The sequence below is a fragment of the Panthera uncia genome, chromosome A2 (genome assembly GCF_023721935.1).
Source record: "Panthera uncia isolate 11264 chromosome A2, Puncia_PCG_1.0, whole genome shotgun sequence".
Lineage (NCBI taxonomy): Eukaryota > Metazoa > Chordata > Mammalia > Carnivora > Felidae > Panthera > Panthera uncia.
In genome coordinates this window covers 100,002,063-100,026,251 of record NC_064816.1, presented here as the reverse complement: position 1 = coordinate 100,026,251, position 24,189 = coordinate 100,002,063, and the positions used below count along the sequence as shown (strand labels likewise).

The window sequence follows — 24,189 nt, the reverse complement described above, 5'->3', positions numbered from 1 at the left end:
TACATTAAAGGATTCATGGCTTGGGTGAAATCTGCTCTCTCTGTATATCATAAATGGTCTGAAATTTCATTTTTTAAAGATATGCACTGATAAAATACTTCAGAAAATATTTACTTCAAAGCCTCACACAAAAAAAATTTGTCTGACAATTCATTAGAGAAGCCTGAAGACAGTAAAGGTGAGATAAGAAAGAAAGGATTTCTTTAGAAGAGATGTTTTAAAGGGAGTCCCTCTATGAGAGGAATTTTCTGAAAAGTACTCTGAGCGTTTCCCCCTACAAGTCTGAGGGTCACAGAGACTGAGTGGGGATCCGCGTCTGTCTAGCTGTAGTGGCAGAGCAGCACAGAAAAAAAAAATCAGGGCCACAGATGGAATGACTGTCTTTCTGAGCTTACAGAGCAAGAGTGTGTATATGCTTATCTTAGGAATAATGATGAGATGTGAAAGAGAGAAGACTCTGGTTATCTAGAAAGGGATCTAGCTAGAGAGGACAGCCTATTGGGAATGAGGTGATACCAAGCAAAGAAGAGACAAAAGGAACTTCAGTTCTGAAAATGAGTTGTAAGAAACACAGGAGAAGGCATCCATCTCTTACTCACATAAGGAACTGCAGGTAGGCAAGTCCTAACAATGAGAAATCACCAAAACCTAGAAAAGAAAGCAGCAAAGAGTCGAAGTTCAGAATGGCCCCCATCAAACTCTAGATTTTCTAGGTTGAAGCAGGCCTGAGCTGGTGAGAGGAGAAGTTTTAACTGGTTGAGAGAATGAAGCCTTGACATTAAACTAGACTAGATTTACACACACACACACACACACACACACACACACACACACACACACACAAATAATCCCTTAAGGAGACTGGAAACACCATGAGATATGCCCTGGAGTCACTGGAGAAAAGAAGATTCAGCGGAGCTTGTTTAAAGGCACTAGGAAGAAAGAATTAAGTTGCTTTCTGTTTGTATCTGGTGTTAAAATCAAGAACAAAATCTATTTATATCTGAATAAAAATGAAAGACTGCTATTTTAAAAATAGGAATCTGAATAGTCCTTTAACGTGGAAAACAGATAAGATCACTTCTATTGTCTTTTACACTCTTCATTTAAAATTAGTTTGAATACTGGTATCAATTTCAGACTGCAGGATTTTTTTTTCTCAAATTGCTATGGTGAGTAAAAACTACTAATATTAATTTAAAAAGCAACTAACCATATTTGACCCTATAAGATTACTATCCTAGAGAAGGTTTTTTTGTTTGTTTGTTTGTTTGTTTTACTGATAAAGGACCACGAACACTTAGAGTATTGATTACACCTCAGGGAAAAATGAGGAGGAGAGAAAGAGTAGGAAAAAAAGAAAAAATTGGGGGATTTTGGAACAGCTAAATCATAAAATTTATTTCACTGCAAAAATTAGATTCTTGAGTAGTAGACTTGGGAGCACTCAAAAAGAAATGGAGAATAAAATGGTACTTAATGTAGTCATGCTGCAAACAGGTTAAAACTGCTACACTGTCACTAGATGTCAGAGAGAAAAGGTAGACAAGTGTCTAAATCATAGGGCACTTCGCCTTCTTGTAAAAGAGCAGAATGTTTTCTGAAAATATCTATTTCATTCACAATCCTAAAATGACTTCCAGTGGGGACAAATTAATAACTGATAACTAAATTTAATGAGTAGATACTAGAATAAATTTTAAATTGAGTTATTAAGTAATGATTTTGTTATTGTTGTTGAAACTGCCGCATTAACATAAGGAAATAATGCTGAAATACCTTATATTCATGAATTGCTTTAAGTTACCTATCTGTGCTTTGGAAACTGATTCACAGGTATCTGGTCATCTAAATCTAGAAATCTGATTCTAGAAATAGAATTCACACAATACTATAATGCATAGTCTTTGAAAGTTGAGAAAATAGTCTAGTCCCTCAGGAACACAAAAGTGAACTAATAAAAATGAACTGATGCAGCCTGAACTTTTCAAAGTGATTCTTAAAAATTGTAACCTCTATATGCATACTTTAAAGAGTTTTCAAGCCAGTGAACCAGATAATCATTTGTAGCCATTATTGAAGGTACATTTAACAAAAAACCATCTTAACTTCAATGAAGATATAACACTACAACATAAACCTTTGAGAAACCTTCAGAGAAAACATTAAAATAGATTGCATCTTAGGTGACCAGAGTTTAAATTTAGCATATGAATATAGTTCATAGGAAAAAAAGAGAACAATATATTAAAGCTAAAAAAAACTTGTAGAACTGAAATCACTTCAGAACCAAGAGGGCTATGGAAGGTCACAGGTAGAAAATGGTAGAACAACATAGTTACACATATGGATCTTTATCTGAGGGGGATATCTTTATCTGAGGAGGGGGACATTTTTTAACTTCAATTATAGGTTAGGTAACAATTTTCTATTCTCTGGATGAAAAACAAAAAAAAATAGCAAAAGAATTAACCCAAATGAATCTAAATCATATTATAATTAGGATCTGATCCACTTACAGGTATTCTTTTTGAATAAGAGTTTTTTCTGTAAAAGAATGCTGATATTAAAAAATATATATACAAAATCTTTCAATTTGTACACAAAGTGGCTGACACTGAACAAATCAGAATATTCTTAGACTATCTTCGCAAAGAAACTAAACGTGGCTGGTTTTAGTTTCTTTTCACAGTACAGATTTTCAAATTTCACAATTCATGATAAACATTAAGATATAATATTTGATGCAGAAAAAGCATTTGACAAAATACAACATCCTTTCTTGATAAAAACCCTCAAGAAAGTAGGGATAGAAGGATTATACCTCAAGATTATAAAAGCCATTTATGAAAGATCCACCACTAATACCCTCAACAGGGAAAAACTGAGAGGTTTCCCCCTAAGGTCAAGAACACGACAGGGATGTCCACTATCATCACTGTTATTCAACATAGTACTGGAAGTCCCAGCCTCAGCATTCAGACAAACAACACAAAGAAATAAAAGGCATCCAAATCAGCAAGGAGGAAGTCAAACTCACACTTTGTAGAAGACATGATTATCTATGTGGAAAACCCAAAAGACTCCAGAAAACAACTCCTAGAACTGATCCATGAATTCAGCAAAGTCACAGGATATAAAATCAATATACAGAAATCAGCTGCATTTCTATACACCAATAATGAAGCAGCAGAAAGAGAAATCAAGGAATCGCTCCCATTTACAATTGCACCAAAAATCATAAAATAACTAGGAATAAACCTAGCCAAAGAGGTGAAAAATCCATACACTGAATGAAAACTATAGAAAGCTTATGAAAGAAAATGAAGACATAAAAAAATGGAAAAACATTCCATGCTCACGGATTGGAGAACAAATACTGTTAAAATGTCTATACTACCTAAAGCAATCTACACACTCAATGCAATCCAAATAACACCAGCATTCTTCACAGAGCTAGAACAAACAATCCTAAAATCTATATAAAATGACAAAAAACCTCAAACTGACAAAGCAATCCTGAAATAGAAAACCAAAGCTGGAGGCATCACAATCCCAGACTTTAGCCCATATTACAGAGCTGTAATCATCAAGACAGTATGGAACTGGTATAAGAACAGACACATAGATCAATGGAATAGAATAGAGAACCCAGAAATGGACCCACAGGTATATAGCCAACTCATTTTTGACAAAGCAGGAAAGAATATCCAATGGAAAAAAGGCAGTCTCTTCATCAAATGGTGTTGGGAAAACTGGACAGCAACATTCAGATGAGTGAATCTGGACCACTCTCTTACATCATACACAAAAATAAACTCAAAATGGATGAAAGACCTAAATGTAAGACAGGAAGCTAACAAAATCCTAGAGGAGAAAACAGGCAACAAACCCTGTGACCTTGGCCACAACATCTTCTTACTTGATGTGTCTCCAGAGGCAAGGGAAACATAAGCAAAAATGAACTATTGGGACTTCATTAAGATAAAAAGCTTCTGCACAGTGAAGGAAACAATTAGCAAAACTAAAACGCAACTGACAGAATCGGAGAAAATATTTGCAAATGACATCAGATTAAGGGTTAGTCCAAAACTATAAAGAACTTATCAAACTCAACACCCAAAAAACAAATAATCCAGTGAAGAAATGGACAGAAGACATGAATAGACATTTTTCCAAAGAAGTCATCCTGATGGCTAACAGACACACATCATCAAGGAAAAGATGCTCAACATCACTCATCATCAGGAAAATACAAATGAAAACCACCATTAGATACCACCTCACACCTGTCAGAATGACTAAAATTAACAACTCAGGCAACAACAGACGTTGGCGAACATGTGGAGAAAGAGGAAACCTCTTGCACCGCTGTAGAGAATGCAAACTGCTGCGGCCACTCTGGAAAATAGTATGGCGGTTCCTCAAAAGACTGAAAATAGAACTATCCTATGACCCAGCAATTGCACTACTAGGTATTTATCCAAGGGTTACAGGAGTGCTGTTTCAAAGGGGCACATGTACCCCAATGTTTATAGCAGCACTAGTGACAATAGCCAAGGTATGGAAAGAGCCCAAATGTCTATTGACCAACGAATGGATAAAGATGTGGTATACATATACAATGGAATATTACTGGCAATCAAAAAGAATGAAATCTTGCCATTTGCAACAATGTGGATGGAACTAGAGTCATCAGAGAAAGACAAATATATGACTTCACTCATGTGGAATTTATGATACAAAACAGATGAATATAAGGAAAGGGAAGCAAAAATAACATAAAAACAGAGAGGGAGACAAATCATAAGAGACTCTTAAATACAGAGAACAAACTGATGGTTGCTGGTGGGGTGTTGGGTCGGGGGATGGGCTAAATGGGTGAGGGGCATTAAGGAGGACACTTTTGGGATGAGCACTGGTTATATGTAAGTGATGAATCACTGAATTCTATTCCTGAAATCATTATTATACTATATGTTAACTAAGTTGGATATAAATTTACAAAAATAAAAAAGAATTCAGCCAAAAAATATATAAAATAATTAATTAATTAAAAAAAAGATATAATATTTGACTCAGGAAAAATATAGTATTTAGTGCCTAATAAAAAATTCACTTTTAGATCCCTTTCCCTCACCTCCTTCCAAGCACAACAGATTAGATTCTGCTGGGTCTACATATATCATCCATATTATCCAGTAGTAGCTCCCCTAACACAGATACTCATTTCATTGAATTATGAAGGGCCTTGAGAAGTTATGGTCTGTCTTCTACACCTTACAGTAGGACCATCTTTAATTAATCTGTTTTAAGAATTACCTCTAGGCTTTATTCCCCTTTTCACTAGAAAGACCCAAACAGATCCCACTTAATAAAGGTATTTTTCATTTTCCTATTACTAGTGGTGATTATTTATAATAGAAAAATTATCTGAGTTTCTACACTATGAAAATCTACAGTGGCCTCAGGACAAAATCCAATTTGAGGATCTCATGCAACAAGGAATAAAAAATACCTACTTCAGCATATATGAAAGGAAGTTTCTAAAACACAGCCTCCAGAATCAGGCAGATCTGGGTTTGAATCACGGTTATACCCACTGCATACATAATCCTTAACTTCTCTGAATCCTAATTTTTTCCCCACAGAAAGGGAGATAAAAACAGTAACTACCTTAAAGACTGTGGTGAGAATTAAATGAGATTATACATTTTAAGTACTTAAATAATGCTAGGTACAAAGAGGTCCTCAATGAATATTAACTGCTATTATTATTTCTAAAATGATACACTTTTATTTTTAAAATGTTCATATTTTTTGACCCAGCAATTAAACCAACAGTATATCTATGCAAGGAAATGCACAGTACTTAAAAACTTAAAAGTCTGGTTAGAGAAAAATATCTAAAATGTGGAAAATGGTCACATACACAATTGCATAATTTGCCATTATATGACAAAATGTATAATATGAATGCAATTTTTAATGGATAGGTTGTAGTACGATATACTACTGAAACATGAGCAGAAATGTAATGCCTATAGGTATTATAATAGAAGTAATTTTAAATATTTTCTTTGTTTTTTAAAATTTTCCAAATATTCTACAATGATCATGTATTACATTTAGAAGAAATTTAAAAATGCATAATATGTGTAATTTCTTTTCTGACTCCAATTTTCTCCAGAAAAGCTCACAGGAAAAAAAAAAATAAGAAAGATAAGCATACATTTTTTAAAGATTTTATATAAAGGATGTTTGTTTTTATTACATTAAAAACTGCTAGTTTGAATTATTACTCTCTGACGTTAAAGTTAAACAAAACTCAAAGTATAACAACTCAATTATAGCATATTTAGTCGTATGTCCAGAACAATATTTCACTTGGAGATCAAGTTGATATGTACTCTGCTACTTAAACACTAAACTTACAGTAATTTTTTAAATTTTTTCCCTGACTTTATTGAGATAAAACTGACATGTAACATTGTGTAAGTTTAAGGTGTGCAGTGTATTGACTTGATATACATATATTGCAAAATGATTACTACTATTGTGTTAGTTAACACCTCCATCACATCAAATAATTACCATCTTTTTTTTTTTTTGTGGTGAGAATGCTTAAATCTACTTTTTTAGTAACTTCAAAGTGTAAAATACAGTATTCTTAACTCTGATTACCATGCTGTTCATTAGATCATCAGAACTTTTTCTGCATTCAAAGTCATTACACCATTTTATATACCCACCCAAAACTCACTTGTTCTTTCTTCCTGTTAGAAGTTGCTACTGTAAGATTTTTTTAGCTTTTCCTCAGGAGACCACTAGATAGTGGCAACAGAAAACTAAAAGTTATTGGTGAATTTATCACATTATGTCTTTAATTATTATACAAAGGATATTATTTTTATTCTTTAAAATGTTTATTTTTTTTTGATGGGGGAAGGGAGACAGGTGAAATATGACCTGAATTGAAATCAAGTTGGATGCTTAACCTACTGAGCCACCCAGATACCCCTCAAAGGATAATATTTTAAAAGTCAGAAAGTCTCCCTTGATGAACATCAACTCATTAAAAGTAGATAGATCATTAAATCCTAAATGCCATGTTTTCCTGTAGCAAAATTGGGTGTGGTACTTAGCTTTGGGTATGGATGCTGTCACCTGCAAAGTAAGAAAAGACAGTGAAAAGAAGCCTATCAAAAAACCCAAAAGATATGGTCTGCTAAGAAGGGAGAAAACCCAGAGAAAATAAGTTCACTGAAAGGCAAGGAAGGAGTCTGCAAAAAAGGAGGAAATTACCAATAGTATCAATTGCTGCAAAGAAGCAGAAAAAAAGATGAAGCAGAGTAACTGAGGAAGATTCTCGATGGGGGAAAACTGAATTTATAGCTCAGGGAAGATACCTATGATGTTGCTGTGCAGTTCCAGAACTCATAAAGAAGAAAGGGAATATGGTATATTAGTAACCCAGGAATGCTACTGTACTGAACCTGAATCAGGTATCATCAATCTACCTTGATCCTGCCTCGGGCGGGGCAGGGGGGTTGAAAGATAGTCCTATTATGAACAGTAAAGTGTGTAGGTATGATAAGTGAATATTTCAAGTAGAAACAAAACTATGTGTAAGAAATTTAAAAGAAATGAGGGTCAAAAGCAGTGGTTCTTAAACTTTAATTATCACCTGTGGTGCTTATAAAAATGCTAATTCTTGAGTAGCATTCCAGAAATACTGATTTAGTAGATCTGTATGAGGCCTTCCAAACTGCAAATTAAACAGTACTTTAGAAGATCCTGGTGCAGGTGGTTTGTAGGCTTTGAGGAAAAATCATTAACATTTGGGCAATGTGAGTTGACAAGTGATGAAAATGTCAAATTATGATGTAAATCAGAAAACTGAAAATTTTTTTTTGTAAAGTAAAAGAAGTAATAAAGTGATGTTCACCTAACCTATTAAAATTAGTTAAGGGTGGTTCTGGGGTCCTGTCAAAATAAGAAGTGAAGCTAATAATTTAATATGGAGCAGGACTGGACTAGGCTGGGGCCTATGGGAGGATAGTGTGGACCACAGTCTTATAATTTGCTTTACTTAGCATTTTACCAATGGAAAAGAAGTTAAAAACAGCATATGTGATAGTCCCAAAAAGAGATAGCCAGTTTTTAAAGTAACATGAAGATAAACAGAGAAATTTATATGCTATGGCTAAATAAATATATGTTATTAATGGTTTCTTCTACTGGAAATCAGGGAAGTGGGTAGCAGAGAGGGGAAGAAATATGGGTTGTAAAGCAGGGCTCTGAAGAAGTTACATGTATAAATCACTACCCTTTGGCTCATACATGTAAAGCACATATTTGAGATCTACTTTTCCAAACGAAATGCATTACTAGCATCTGAGAGTAAGTATAAATTTCCTTACTTAAGAAAGAGGCTTTCTCTTGGCATAAATGCTGTAAGACATATTGAAGGCATATAATCATGTTATGAAATTCCAAATATGTTTACACAGTATGCTCTAAAAGTTAATAACCTGAATTTCCAGACTCCACAAAGAATGTGAAAATGCTAGCCCAGAACCTCTCACATTTCCATCCTTTGGAAGTTTTCAAACATTTATATGGTAAAAGAATGTGCTGCTGATATATATGCCTGTTCTCTAAAAGTCATTTGTTAGGCTTGATGAAACCTTTCATTATCAAAAACTGTATACACTTTGACAAGGTAGACTCATAAATTATCTTACACCTGTCTTCAATGATTTGTTACTTTTAAATTTTATTTTATTTACTTTTTATTTTCATTTCATTTTCAGGTTTATAGTTTTCATCACCTTCACAAGGAAATAATACCCCTCTCCAGTCTATGAGAAATTTCTTGGGTATTTCTTTACCTATTAAAAAGTATATCTTTAGTTAAAAACAAGTTTCCATTTATGTCTTTTTCTATATGTAGAAACATATATCAGTTATGTCTTTTTCTATTGTTCAATACTTGGTAGAGCCAACGTTTTAAATATGACAGTAAACTTCTACTTTTTAAATATCAGCCTTCTACTTACAAAGTAAAATAAATACATTAATGTATGATCGGTTCAATTCATAGAGGACTTTAATTCTATATTTAATGCGAAATAGTCATTACCATCAATATTAAAGAAAAAACTATTTGCTAATGATACACAATAGATTTAGAAAAAAATACCTTATGGAATACTATAGTATATAATTTTAAAAGTTTAGAGAGCCACAAGTGCCTTAGTTTAAAAACCAGATTAATTATAAAGATAACTTTCCATTACCTCTTAACCCTAGCAAGAAATTAAAGCAAATGGACTTTTCTTTGTGAATGAAAATGTTAGACATGACCTTACTCTGTTTCATGTGAAAGGGACAAGAAAGATTTTTACCTGGTGCGTGAAGACAAAAAGTAAAACACAGAAAACTGCTCTTCAGATTACTTTTTAAAAACATTTTCTACATTTGAAAATCAGGACATTAGCACCAATTTTGAATTTTTCCCTGTGTAATTAAAATGCTCATTTAATTTTTTTGAAGTTTATTTTTATTTATTTTGAGAGAAAGAGAACATGTTTGCACAAGTGGTAGAGGGGCACAGAGAAAAGAGGGAGAGGCAGAATCCCAAGCAGGCTCCACACTGTCAGCATGGAGCCCAATGCAGGACCCAATCCCACGAACCATGAGATCACGACCTGAGCCAAAACCAAGAGTTGGAAGTTCAGCTGACTGAGCCACCCAAGTGCTGCTAAAATGCTTGTGTATTTTTAAGAATTAGAAGGGATGTCATTTACTGAGTATCTCCAATATTCCAAGTATTGCCATTAAGCCTTTCACAAATAAGCAACCTGAAGCTCACTGAACTGAAACAACTTACTAAATTTCACAAGCATTGTAGGGGCACCTGGGTGGTTCAGTTGGTTGAGCATCTGACTTTGGCTCAAGTCATGATCTCGTGGTTTGTGAATTCGACTCCCACATTGGGCTCGCTGGTGTCAGGGCAGAGCCCACTTTGGATACTCTGTCCCCCTCTCTCTCTGCCCTTCCCCTGCATGCGCTCTCTCAAAAATAAATAGACATTAAAAAAAGAACTATAAATTGCACAAGCATTGTAAATAATTAATATCTGAACCCAGTTTGTTTCTTTTCAGAATTCATAAAGCTCTTTATTCTACAATGTATTGTGTACTTTCACTTTCTGTATACCTTAAATAACTCTATTTTGTTACTCAACAATGCCTCAGATTATAAGAAGCCCCATAAATTTAATAGCAAATTTTTAAGAAAAAATATTATCACTTAAAAATATAAACTGCTTACAGACACCCTAATTTCAGAAATGTCAAAAAATGAACATGTTAAAATGTAAGAAACATGGCATAACATACATTGGCTATGCCTCCAACCCCTAATATCTTATCAATCTTGGTAAAGATTCTATCAGAATGTCTAGATTAGAATTCTTAAATATATTTGATTTCAGAACTCAATTCCATTAACTTTCAGAGTTTATTCTTTTGTTTTTCTTAGCCTAGATCTGAAGAAGTCTGTCTTAGTTGTAGGTAAAGGGTACTACCTACACCACAATATGTAGCTTAGAAAGATTACTTTTTAATAGATAATTCTATACAATGATGAAATAATTAAAATAAATATTTAATAAATTAGAATATGAGATCTCACTCTGTTTTTTGAAGCTAGGAGTTAAGCCTTCCCCATTATTTCCTTTAGCTTCACAGGTCTGAGAATGGGCTAGCCTTTTTCAACTAGGACCATCTCTTTAGAGCAAACAGTATCTCTCACTGTTCAAATCATCTATAAATACTGGAATAACAAGTTTACATAACTAATGTATTCTACATTCTTTCTTAATTATTACATTATTATATAATCCAAATTTAATAATGCTGGGTTAATAGGTAAAAATATTCTTATTAACTTTTTAAAATCTGTAATGAAAATCCTTCAGTCTACCAGATTTTTTGTAGGTCACTTTTCCCTCCAACATAATATAAAAGTAAAAAAAAACTATTTTAAAACTAAAGGATAGTATAAAGTTGGTGAGTTTTGAAAGGCATTCCCATGTATGGCACCCTACTGTACTTTGATTAATTATCTCTCAGTTATGAGTTAGTTTCTTATCACATATGGTATTCCACAGCATGCTATGCAAACGCATCAGGCCCACATGCCATCTAAATTAGAAAGTGGCTTGGTTCTTCCAGTTTGTAGTAAATGTAACTTAAAAAGTGATTTAGTGTTTCAATTTTGAAAATTATTAATATGAAAGAATTGTCTAGTTTTAGAAGTCCCAGTCATTTTTTTTCTGTGAATATGAAGTTCAAATACATACACGTGTATGTCATAAACACTAACACACTGTACCTGGAGGAGAGAAATCATATGTACAAAAAGATTCTTAAGGAATACCTGACCATGACATATTGAAGTATACCAATACACTCAACATGTATTACATAATCCCCATGGAAATTACTACAGAACTAAACAGATCAGTATAGATTCCAATTCTATTATGAAGAATAACCATAAACAGTCTTTGTTTGGCTAAAATTATTACTTGATAAAATATTACCTAGGAATAGGTTTCAGAAAATGTCTAGGACAATCAAAGAACCTTTTTAAGCAAGCAATAATGACAAAAAATAAGTTCAGTTTGTCCATAAATGTTCAGTTTAAAAAAATACACTCTACTTTTTAAAAAAAACATAGTATCATCTGTAATTAGTAAAATTCTTAATGGCTATTACTTCTTACTGAATTCATACATCATTGTTACTAGTCTCAAAGTACAATACTCAGAAACTAAGGGCTTAAATAAGATATTTATACAAACGATTTTGCGGAAAATGCTAGAGTTCAGGCATATAATAGAGTTCAGGCAATACCTTGAACATAACCCAGATGTAAAGCAGAAGATAACTGGAAGATTGTGGGTTTTATCCCCCACACTAGCAAAGAGGTAATCTAAAGTTTAATATGTAACTACAGCTATCATCAAGGATAACCACATGAGTTTTAATTCTCATACTTTTAGTAAGTCTACAAACCACCAGATTTGTTCCATGGGATTCCACTGTAAGAAATTATATAAACAACTTTTCTCCAAACTTTTACATACCTGTATCAGTAAAAAAGCCAATCAGAATTCAGTAAAGCTTGCTAAAGCACACTGTTGTGAGTTCTAATGCTTGTCACACAAATGCTAGAATACTGAATTAAAACAGTTAGGTGTTATGTTTTACCTAAAATGACTTCTTTGTCAACCATGCTAAATTCAGAAACTTAAAATTTAACCTAATAAAATCCAAGAGGTCAAATGAATAGCAAAATATTTTAAAAATATTTGTTTTAACGGGTCATTTGTATACTTCAAATTTAAAAGACCTTTAACACCCAACATGGGGCTCAAACTCACAACCCCAAGATCAAGAGTTGCATGCTCCACCTTCTGAGCCAGCAGGTGCCCCTTAATTTTATATTTTTCATAAATTGTCATTATACATAAAATCAGACATTCACTTTCCAATATTACCAGGTTCAATTACATGTGCTAATTTAATGTACTGTGGCAAGATACTCCTTGGAAAGATTGTCTTGTTCAGTTCTTAAAGGGGCAAGATTCACACTTAGTGTTTTATTTGAAAGTGAATAGTTACCTATGCAGTTTTTACTCAACTATATCAGTTATAGAATTCTAGTTGCTTAATGCAGAAAATTGGAAAATAAAGATGAAAAAAAAAATCATACTCTCCCTACTCAGGGATTTCTAATACAAATGATTATCAAAAAGTACCACTTGCCTCAGCAGACATGCATAGCATTTGTAGTTCCAGAAAATTTTTCATAGGGATTTAGATGACATTTCTCTACATATGAATTCAATTTATTATTGCTCTACACTATATAGATCAAGTAAGAGTGAACCAAATGGAGTTCTCCAAGCTAAGACAGTTAATCTGGTAGTAGTCAGATAATGACCTGTCATGTATACTCCATGGCTTTTCACCAAACAGAGCTTAAATAAGGATGAAAAGCTAAAATCATAACTGGCACAGTCACTGTAAAATATATGATGTATATGACTTGAATGAAGCACTCTTAAAAAATATTTATATATGTTCATTTAACCATGTCAAAATAAATGATCTTCATTTTGGGTGTGTTAACAGAAGTTGTTGAGATCTATATTAAGTGCACTCTAGGAAAAGACTGAATAGTGAATTGTGCCCTATATTTTAAAAAATTTAAAAATTTAAAAAAATACATTAAAAAAAAAAACCTGTGCCCTATATCTAAAAAAAGTACTTAATCTACCTTGAATTTTATACGTAAGTATACAACATAATTTTAAAGTAGTCTGTTGACATTTCACTTGGGTTTTGGGCATTGTGTATATTTGTTTTAAAGTTCTAAAAAAGTTAATTTTTAGGTGAGAATCTTTCTTAATAACTGAAGACTTCATAAAACACATAAAACAGATTCTTATTCTTGACTGCTAATTAAAATAATTTAGGGAGCTTGTAAAAAATGTAGACGTCCACCCTCATTCCTTCTCTCACTTCTTCCTGAACAATTCAGTCTAAAGCCCATTAGGTTATAGTAAGCAAAATAGGTGTCCATGTTGGGTGGCAGTGGAGGGTGATGAGAGATTAGTTTTGTATCAGGGGACTAATTATATAAGAATATTTAAGAATAATGGGAACTAGTTTTCTGTAAGGGAGTTAGAAATATAGAAAGGGAGAAAACTGGAATGGTTTCCAGTATCTATAAAGGCATAAACGGGTATGTGTACATATACATCTAGTCCTTCACTCTGTCTAGAAGAACTAGGAGGAATGACACTGCAGTAACAATGAGCACATCTAGTACCCACATCTTGGTTTCTAAATACTACTCTCCACTGAAAGGAACTGGAGCTCCTTGGAGAAATGGCTGGTTCTAGGACTAGGGAAAGGGAAAGTACAGTTGAGTCTGGAATATCTTTAGTAAGGAAATACTTAAAGATTGCTGGGATCGTGTCAAAAGGACATAGATGCCAAGCTGAAGTGGGAGAAGGCAGTCTGAAATGGCTTCCATTAGCCAAAACTGGGACAATTTGAAGATCAAAATAAATGAGAATAACCAATATAATCCACTGAATAAAACAGAAAATGAAAGTCTGATGAGGATAATTTGGATAATATGGATATTTGCATAGTCTCAAGGTAAGACAAATTAATGAATTAATTAGAAAAGGGAAGAAAATGGGAGAGACTTGCAGACAGCTCCTTAGTGAAGTGATTACCATCTATGGTTCATATTGAAGTCATGTATCACCTGAAAGAATGCATACTGCATCACATCTGTGGCATTTCTTATCAAAGATGCATAAAATGAATCTAACTATAAAAAAGATTTAAAAAATACAAAGTAAGACATTCTACAAAATAACTGCCCTGTAATCTTCAAAAGTGGCAAGGTCATGAAAATCAAGGGAAGAATAAGGGACTGTCCAGACTAAAGAAACATGAAAAATAAATGCAACAATGATTCTGTACTAGATCCTTTTGCTATAAAGGAAATTTCTAAGACAAATGGCAAGACTTGAATACGGAGGATTGGATGGTAATAACATTAATTTTCTGTTTTTGTTGGTTATATTTGGGACATGAAAGAGGATGAAAAAACACAAATGCAAAGCAGAGGTGTGACAAATGTAGTTTCTGAAAGATTTTAGTACCAGTATAGAAGTATGGTCTCCAGGCATTTTTGTTGATGTGCCCCCATACTAAAAATATTTTAAATATGTATCAAAATATATTTGTGTGAAGTTATATCATGTTCCACAGTATTAATATATGATTTACATTATAAAGCACAGACATACAAATTAAAATGGGATGTTATACAAAATTAAGTTGACTTAATTAGACATCTTGTCTATCTCTTAGGGTACAAACACTTCATTTTGGAGGCCACTAGTAAAGAGAATTGGTAAAAGAGAAGAATATGGCAGACCTATTTAGATAGTTTACAAAATAGGAGAAACTGAAAGAATGAGGAAAAAGTGAGGCACTGAATCAACACAGGAACAATGGAGGAAATGAACAAAGAGCACACTGGGGAAACATTTAAGGAAGAAAACTTCTCTCAGAGGACTCAGAGAATGATTTTCTGTAAGGCACAAGGATGGGTAAGGCTTGAAGATGATTCCAGGTATTTAGGTTGGGTGAACAAATGGAACAGAGAGGGAGGAAAACTAAGAGAGAGGTGAAGAGGATGATTAAGAACATGAGGCCCCTGGGTGGCTCAGTCAGTTAAGTGTCTGACTTAAGCTTAGGTCATGATCTCATGGTTCATGAGTTTGAGCCCCACATTGGGCTGTGTGCTGACAGCTCAGAGCCAAGAGCCTGTTTTGGATCCCCCCCATCGCCCCGGCTCTCACTGTCTCTCCCTCAAAAATAAATAAGCATTGAAAAAAATTTAAAAAAGAACAAAACGCATTATTTTTCCAGGCATATAATACTCATTAACATTAGTATTATGGCAACATAGTAAAAAGCAGGGGGAAAAAATTCCTAAGGCATGGTGATAGGTAGCAATGAACTAGCTGCACTGAATATAAACTTAATACACTGGCTGGATAGCTGCTGCCTTAGTCAAATGTCTTTGAAGCACAGCCTATGGGAGAAGATATGTTTTGTGCATATGTGTTTCCATGTGTTTGTATATGTGTAGATTTGTGTTTCCATGTGTGCACACATATATGTATATATCTGTGTCCATGTAGTCATTTTACATGAAACCTAAAGTGAACTTAAGTAGGTTTATAATAGGTTGATAAGTCAGAGAAAGTCTTATCATGCCATATTTCATGGGTTCAGGTAGAATAAACACTCATTCTATACACAAATATTGAATGGTTATCTTGTCATACCTGAAAATGATATAAAATTATGTGTCAATTATTTCTCAATTTAAAAAAAGTCATTCTACTTTTAGGTAAATTGTAATTAAATCAATATTATTGAAACTACACTTAGGTGTATTTTATCATGTGCTAAACCTTAAAATTATGGATTATGTTATGGTTAACCTTCTTAGACTTGAGCAGAATTTCCGTAAAAGTAATAGGCAGGATTTGTGACAGAAGATTTTTGCCCTCACAAAGCCCATACAATAAACGTATTACTTAAGAGACAAAGTCATGTATAAATATATTATGCTGCTGAGAATATACATGGCATTATTTTTGCTTCCTCTGCTACACAAAATTTGGAGACAATGTTAAGAGTTAATGTTTAAAGTGCAATGTATTTTCAAGCACGTATTCAACTATATACCCTCACCTTGTATTTATCTAAAATTCTAAGCAAAATAAATAACTTACTTGGGAGTCAAATTTTTAGAATAAAAGTTAAGACTCCTTGGACTTAATAATCCTGACTACCACAGAGAAAGGAAGTTGGATATACATTTTATAGTTGTAAGAATTTTATACTTCACTCCCCCCCCCACCGTAAATTTATTAGCAACCGATTGACTTTCCTTCTCCTGGCAGCAACTATTTTTATCTTAGTTTTCATATCATTAAAATATATGAACATGGCAAATACACACAGTATTACCTATCAAATAATAGTCCACTAAATGTAATAGAGGAAAATCAAGGACAAGCAAAGTATATTAATTTCCACTGTAGGTTTCTTTTAGGCCCTACAATGATACTAATTTTGACAGATACACTAGTTTTGACTCAGATATTAATAACATACTGATTTCTAAATTTAACAGCTTCTGCAGCAATTCACTGAATTATAAAGCATGATATTATCTATCAATGCTTTCTTTGGACCCAAACTAGCCAATATCTTTCTAAGAAAAATGTAAACAAATTTACTACCTGCTAGTTAGGAATGAACATCTTCAACAGTGAACAAATCAGAATGGATGCAGCAACAAATATTAATTAAGTTTCCAGCTTAACTATTACATTAAGTTTAATTTTTTATTGGAAAAAAAGCATAACTATACAATAGTCATGTTGATATGACAAAAATACAAATCTACTTCACTGCTGTAAACCTTATAAAGTAAAATGCTATGACATTCCAAAGATTAGACACTGTATTTGGATGAAATTTTGATGGTGGTTGTTTATTATCTCGTATTCAATCAGAGGTCAGAATACAGAAAATATATTGTAAGTTTTCTAACAATGTGCCCTCTTAATGGATTTCCATTCAGAGTAGAAGACCTATTGTCTCATAAAGAGGGAAAACAAAAACAAAAATAAAAATATCTTATCCTTCTCAATGGCTACTGGCATCCTACTGCATTAAGAAATATATGATAGGGGCATCTGGGTGGCTCAGTGGGTTAAGCATCTGATTTTGGTTCAGGTCATGATCTCAAGGCTCATGAGTTCGAGCCCCACATTGGGCTTGCCGCAGTCGCTGCTTCAGATCCTCTGTCTCCCTCTCTCTGCCTCTACCTGGCTCGCACTCTCCCTCTATCTCTCAAAAATAAATAAACATTAAAAATGTTTTTTAAAAGATTAAAAAAAAGAAATGTAAGATATACTCCTAACATATATATAAATAAGCCCCCTTTAATTTTCAGTATTCATTAATGAAGTTACTATATAACTTTAAGCCATTCCTTAAGCACTGTATACAATGCTACACATTTAGAGTAGTACAGAACCTTTTTAAAAGAATGTACACAAAAAGGTGTATTTTTAAAGGGCAATAAATATTTTTTTAAAAGATGCTTTCCTTATTTGCTTGTTGAGAGTAGAGGAAATCCCAAACAAAAAATGTATTAGAAAAATCATATTATGGAGTGCCTGGGTGGCTCAGTGGATTGAGCACCTGACTTTTGATTTTGGCTCAGGTCATAATCTCACATGGGATCATACCCCGTGTTGGGCTCTGTGCTGGAAGCACAGAGCTGCTTGGAATTCTCTCTCTCCCTCCCCTCTCCTTGGCCCCTCCCCTGCTCAAATGCTCTCCCTCTCTCTCTCAAAATAAACTTAAAAAAAAAAAAAAAGAAAAAAATCTTATACCACAAACAGTCCCATAAGACGACTCTCTATAATCTACAGTATAATCACTATTTTTTTCCATTTAAACACAATTTCTGTACAGCATTTTTAAATTATGCAATATAACTTTTGCTATTAAATATAATACCTCTTAAATCTGGGTCTTAATAAAATGCCTGGAAAATAATTCTTGATATCGTATAGTTTAAAATCTTGAGCAAAAAAGCTTGATTATTACTAATAAAATGCAGAGTATATTCCACTTCAATAATCATTATGCTAATATATAAATTTTGTAATAAATTTGGTTTAAAAACCCTTTAAATAGCTTTTTTTTCTATAATAAAATGTTTTTCTGTAGTTTTTCACAAATCACTTTTTATAGATGGTGTCTGTGGTAACCTGGAACAAATAATTTTAACTGAAAAAAATACATTTTAGTGCTCGCTTCGGCAGCACATATACTAAAATTGAAAAAAATACATTTTATTTTTGTTTTTATTTTTACTACAGCTTGTACATTATTAAAGGTAAAACTGCAAAAATTATACAGATATCCATTATGCCTTTAGGATTACTCATGATTTTGGTATGTTCTGAAAATAGTGGCTTTTTATCCTTTGGAGGATCTCAAATTAAAAGTGGATCATTTATTAATGAATTAGTAGACTGAATCCACATACCACGCTCTATGGCCATTATCAAGGTTCTTAAACATTTGAAATTAGAATCTAAAGGCAACAATTTGGCCAAAAAATATGTATATGTACAGAAATATATATTTGATTCCACAATCAAAAAGGAATTTAGTATTAATTTTAATTGACTCTAGGAGAGACAAATGCATTTAAGTGGCATTTAAGAAAGATGGCTTCATATCCATATTACAATAGATAGCTAATTTCCACTGTCTACTTATGGAAGAACAATCTGATTAACCCGCAGCTGATCAAAATGTCTTATTTCAAATACATTCAATATTTTTGTCAAACGAGTCAAAGTATCGGAGTCTAGTCACTCACTTTAAAGAAACAATAATCTTAAACTGCAGATTACCACAAATTAAGGTTATAATATTGATATTCAAAAGATATAATTTCAATTTTTGGAGATAAACTACTAAACAACCTTACTGTCCTTTCTAATTATGTAAAAACTAGTTTTGTCAAAGAACAGACTTTTCTTCCCCCCACCCCATGATCATCTGTTTTGTTTCTTAAATTCCATCTGTAAGTGAAATCATATGGTATTTGTCTTTCTCTGACTTATTTCACTTAGTTTTCAAACAGCCGTTATTAAAAATTAATTCACAATATACTTAATGAGTTATCTACAAAATAAAATTGGATTTTATTGGTTATTCTGTTGACTCATATTTATACACATTAATATATATTTGTCAAAACAAATTTCTCATGACTCAAGCTAGAATTACCCTGCCATTCCCTAGGTGTGGTAAATAAGCGCAGGGTGACTTTCTTTGGTGACTAGAACACTATTTAATATATTACAGTAACATAGAAAATACACAAAATTTACAGCTAAAACATTTCAGAAGATATTTATATAACTTAGTAGAGCTGTTTATTCCACAATTTAAGGGCAATAAAATCACCATGGCTAAATAGTCTTGAAGTACATTAGATTAAAATGTTGGTTATTCATAATTCTAATTCTCTTCAAAATCAGGAAGCTGATGGTATGATATGGCTATCAAAATGAAGTGAAACACTTTTTCTTATGGACTTTTCTCCTTACCTTAGAAGATGAAGAATCACACTCCTGACATATCCACCCATAGCCTGTTTGTTTAGGAGACTTTTTCAAAGGGGGATCCAAACAGCCAAAATGGTAGCACAGTCTGCATTCATCACACCTGTAGGGTAAAGAGATTTATGGTGTATCTAAATAATATTAAAAACTATCTTTTACAAAGACAAATGGCAAATTACCATACATTTCAACACTGTTAATTCTTCCCTTAGTTCACAAGATTATTAAATTAATGTCTATGACAAAGACAATCTAAAGCTGAAATCTATGTTTAAGGAGAAAACAAAATACAACAATAAAATTAAAACAAAATAAATATCATTCAGAACACTTTGATAGCAGAAATGTTGAGAGCATATGAATGAATGTGTATAGCCAAATGTGTTCATAACACAATTTCAATTTTAAACATCAAGAATTAATCAATTATCCATTAGTTAAAAAACATTTAATATAAGATGTATATAATTCTAGATTATGAATTTAATCTAATACATTGTGATTACTTAAAAAAACTTAAGCTGTAATCAATTCTATACAATGTACCTTATCACTCTTTCTCCAAGTGAAAGTAGTTTGTAAATACACTTTCTAATGTTTATAGCATGTTAACACAATCTAGCAAATAAAAATCATTCTAAGAATTTGGTATTATTTTCTCAAATACAAAATATTCTCAAAATTACCTGTCACTCTCTCTCAGTGCATTTGGTTTTTCAGAGTACCTCCTAGTACATCCTTAAGCTTATCAACCAATATTTTGATACTGTCTTTGCCACCCTATAATGTGCAAAATCTAAGAAAACTATCATACCTATTCTTCGTTTCAGACAATCTCATCCTGCTGACAATGAAGAAAGATCTGCATTATTTCATTGTTTTGTACAATAAAATTTGCATCAGTTGGAATAACAAGACCAAAATTTAACAACAAACAACAAAGATGTATACATCTAATAGAAAGGATTTTGTCCTCATTTTCTTTGTGTTCTTTTAAGTTAAAAAAAATACTTTTTTCAGTCTGTCAGATTCTCTTTATTTACTGTCTCTCTTACTAATTTACAACTTAAAATGTTGAGAAATCCAAATACGAAACCACGAAGAAATTTTTATAAAGCATGTGTTACTCAATAAATTGAAAAATTACTATTCAATAACCTTTATTATAAAAAAGGGGGGAAAGAACTATTGTTAGAAACAACACACCAAGAAAAACCATTGATTTTTAAAAACCATCAGAATAAAGGGGCGTATAAATCACATTTAGGTAAAAATTTCAAATCACGCTACAAAATCCAATGTCCCAAAGACCCATTTTGTAGATCAAGTTTCAGAAAGTTAGCAACTTAGTTAAGTTACTCAGGTATAAAAAAGTTTAAAACATAATATGTTGTAAGTTTACCCATTTTTCCTCTAAACTTTCTCCTTATGAACCATTTACATTTATGCAGTTTTCCAAAACCCTGATTTTAGACTCAAGACACGGACTCGAAAAGAATGATCTACCATGATAATTCTAATTACATGAAAAATGAAATCAAATAGGAATAACAGTACTTTATATACCATGCCAATATTATAAATAAACCAAAAACACATTTAAAGGCAGTCAAAGTATTCAAATACCTGTTGTTCTGGCATTAAGAAAAAATAACAGAATATATAGCGAACATCAAATGTAACATAAAGAAACTAAATGGCAAGCCCACACAATTTTATGTTCTTTCTTGTCAGTATAACTTATTTACCTTTAAGTAGTTAAAACTTCAATTATATTATATATAGTTACAGGAACCTTCAGAATATGAGCACTTCTGAATTTATGAGAAAGTTGAGACTTCTAGATAGCTGAGGCCATATTCCTTCAAACATGAAAACTACTGTTTCTACCATTTTGATGGAACATTTAAAAAGAATCACATTCTTTACTTCAGCAAGAAAATAAATATAATTTACTTTATCTTTGTCTTATCAGGGTCATGAATACAAGTAACACATGCTGCTAAGTGTTTAACTGTGTTTGGAGTACTATCTGCTGTTCTATTTGAATTCTTGTATTCAACTTTCATAGGTTTTCAGGGTATTAATTTGCTTGAAAAGTGTCAGCTACTGCTTTCTGATATTGTAACTATTTGTCTAAGCATTTTCCTAACAATAATTTGTTGTGGATTTAGAAAACAGATCTTTAACCTTAGTAAGACTATGCAAATAGACAATAAAAAGACATGAAAATGAGAACTTCTGAGTTAAGTACACGGACTCAATTTCAGTTTACTATATAGTCTTTTTTGCTTCACTTTAGGTTTTGGTAAATGTTCCTTAGAGTTCAGATTGCCAATATTCTGGGCTCTTGATAGGTGGAGAGTTATGGTATTACTGTTTTCCTAGTTCATATCAAATTATAACCTAATTATTGCATATTTACTTTAAAACTCTGTGTCATAACTTCAAATTATGATTTCTATTGTATAAGTCACATCAAACACCATGATGAATATAAAGGTATATCTTAATTCGTTGTTTTGTAAATAATTTGTTTATATCACCTGCATAGATGAAGGGGATTCTTATTGTTACCTATGTATTTCCAGCTAATAACTTTAAGAATAAGTTTGCTACACTGATACAGTTCCAATTTATAGCTAATTCCAATTAACTGTAAAATCAGGTTATCAGCTCAAGAATAAATGCACTGGGAAAACAAAGGTTGTATATGCTAGATTTGTTAGACAATAATGTTGAAGTATATGCCATTTGGAAATGACCTAATTCTACTGATTACTTCATTAGTAATACCTTTTAGAATGACTTACTCTCCCTGTGGAACTCTAATGTATTTGTGATGGGTCTCAGAGGAAAGGCAGAATTTGCTTGTCAGAATTAGGGGGTGATATGGAAGTTCTTTCAAGTTATAGCTCATTCACCAGTAAATAAAAACTGTAATCCCAAGAATAAGTAGCAAAAAAGAGTAGTTAATACACTTAGGAACTGCTAAAATCCAGGAGAAAAAAACACAAAGAGAAATAAATCAATCCTGAAATCAATAGCTCTGTTAATAAATATGCAAATAAAAGTTCTTTCTACAAATGACTGAAATTATTTCCATGTGGAAAAAGTATGGTTGTTTTTACATTAGAATATTGAGGACATCCATAGATTTATGTGCTGGTAACAAAAATATCCTGAATGATACAAGTAAACTTGAACAGAATGTGTACGAATTAATATATCAGAGACAAATGTAAGAGATACCACTAAGAATCCTAGAAACCAAAGAATAATGTAGATGGTAAAAATAGTGGATTACTTATTTCATGCACATACAAACACCACTATGAAAACTCTGGCATATTTTGTCAGCCAATAAATTCTAGCTATGTTACAAATTCAGATCTTTTTTAAAAACTGAAAATCAGAAACTCCTAAGGGTCTGCAACCATTCTTCTACCTAAAAGCTGAAATAAAGTTGAAGTAGTTTTTGATCAAATTGTTATTTATAGTTTCTACTTCTATTTCTTACATATACCTGGAAACATAATTGCAGCACATAATATATACGTATTTCATTTATCAGAAAGAATAGTGAATGCAATGTTTTAAAATCTTTTCCAAGAGCAGTCATTGACCCACAAAAGCATAGTGATATGACACAATATACTTTATTATGGAACACAAATGTCTATATAAAAAAAAACATTATAATATACCAATAGCACACATACTGTATAGAAAGGCAATATCTTAAAATATTAAAAGAGAATATTAAACTAACCTTTAAAGAAACACTATGAATTCCTTTTAATAAAATACAAACTGGATGCTTAAAGAAGTATCCTTTAAACATCTAATAAATATTATATACATTGACACTACAGGGCATTCTAAAATTACAATTTTGATGAGAAAAAGTGAATCCAATTTATAAGATGAAAGGAAACCTGATTGTTTAATTATATTATTTAATACAAATATTAAATACAACTTCCTAGGTATCAGATTCATAAAGGACACAGATGTGTAAATAATAAAGCAGCTAAATATATGTGGTCTTTTACATATTTAACAAAATGCAGTGACGAAATAAACATAGTTCTGTATGAATTTAAAATACTTACTTAGCATATGGTTAATTATAGCACCCTAGACAAAGAAAAGGAAGAAAAGGACTTATGTTCATATGTCCTCTGATCCATACAACAAACAGTCATGTGTTTACCTAGTTACTGAGAATATGGATACAAGTAAAAAGAAACAACAGATTTATTTCTGCCTGTGCCAACAGAAAGGCTAAAAGCCAGTATTCCAAAGGATTTCTTTCACTATCTTAATTTCCAATTGATAATTTCACT

At 32.3% G+C, this 24,189-nt stretch overlaps 1 protein-coding gene and 1 long non-coding RNA gene across 5 annotated transcripts in view; one reads left to right on the top strand and one right to left on the bottom strand.

Moving 5' to 3' along the window:
• PHF14 (PHD finger protein 14) overlaps positions 1-24,189 on the bottom strand; it is a 209,249-nt gene that overhangs the window by 40,631 nt on the left and 144,429 nt on the right. For 2 of the 4 annotated variants that reach the window (XM_049641550.1, XM_049641548.1), the window contains exon 17: positions 19,826-19,943. In XM_049641550.1, coding sequence (XP_049497507.1) covers positions 19,826-19,943 — 118 coding nt within the window. Of the gene's footprint in view, positions 1-599; positions 649-19,825; positions 19,944-24,189 lie in introns of those variants that run through there. The other 2 variants (XM_049641549.1, XR_007460008.1) reach the window with 2 other exon arrangements.
• LOC125929948 (uncharacterized) overlaps positions 1-24,189 on the top strand; it is a 184,209-nt gene that overhangs the window by 126,551 nt on the left and 33,469 nt on the right. The window lies entirely within an intron of this gene.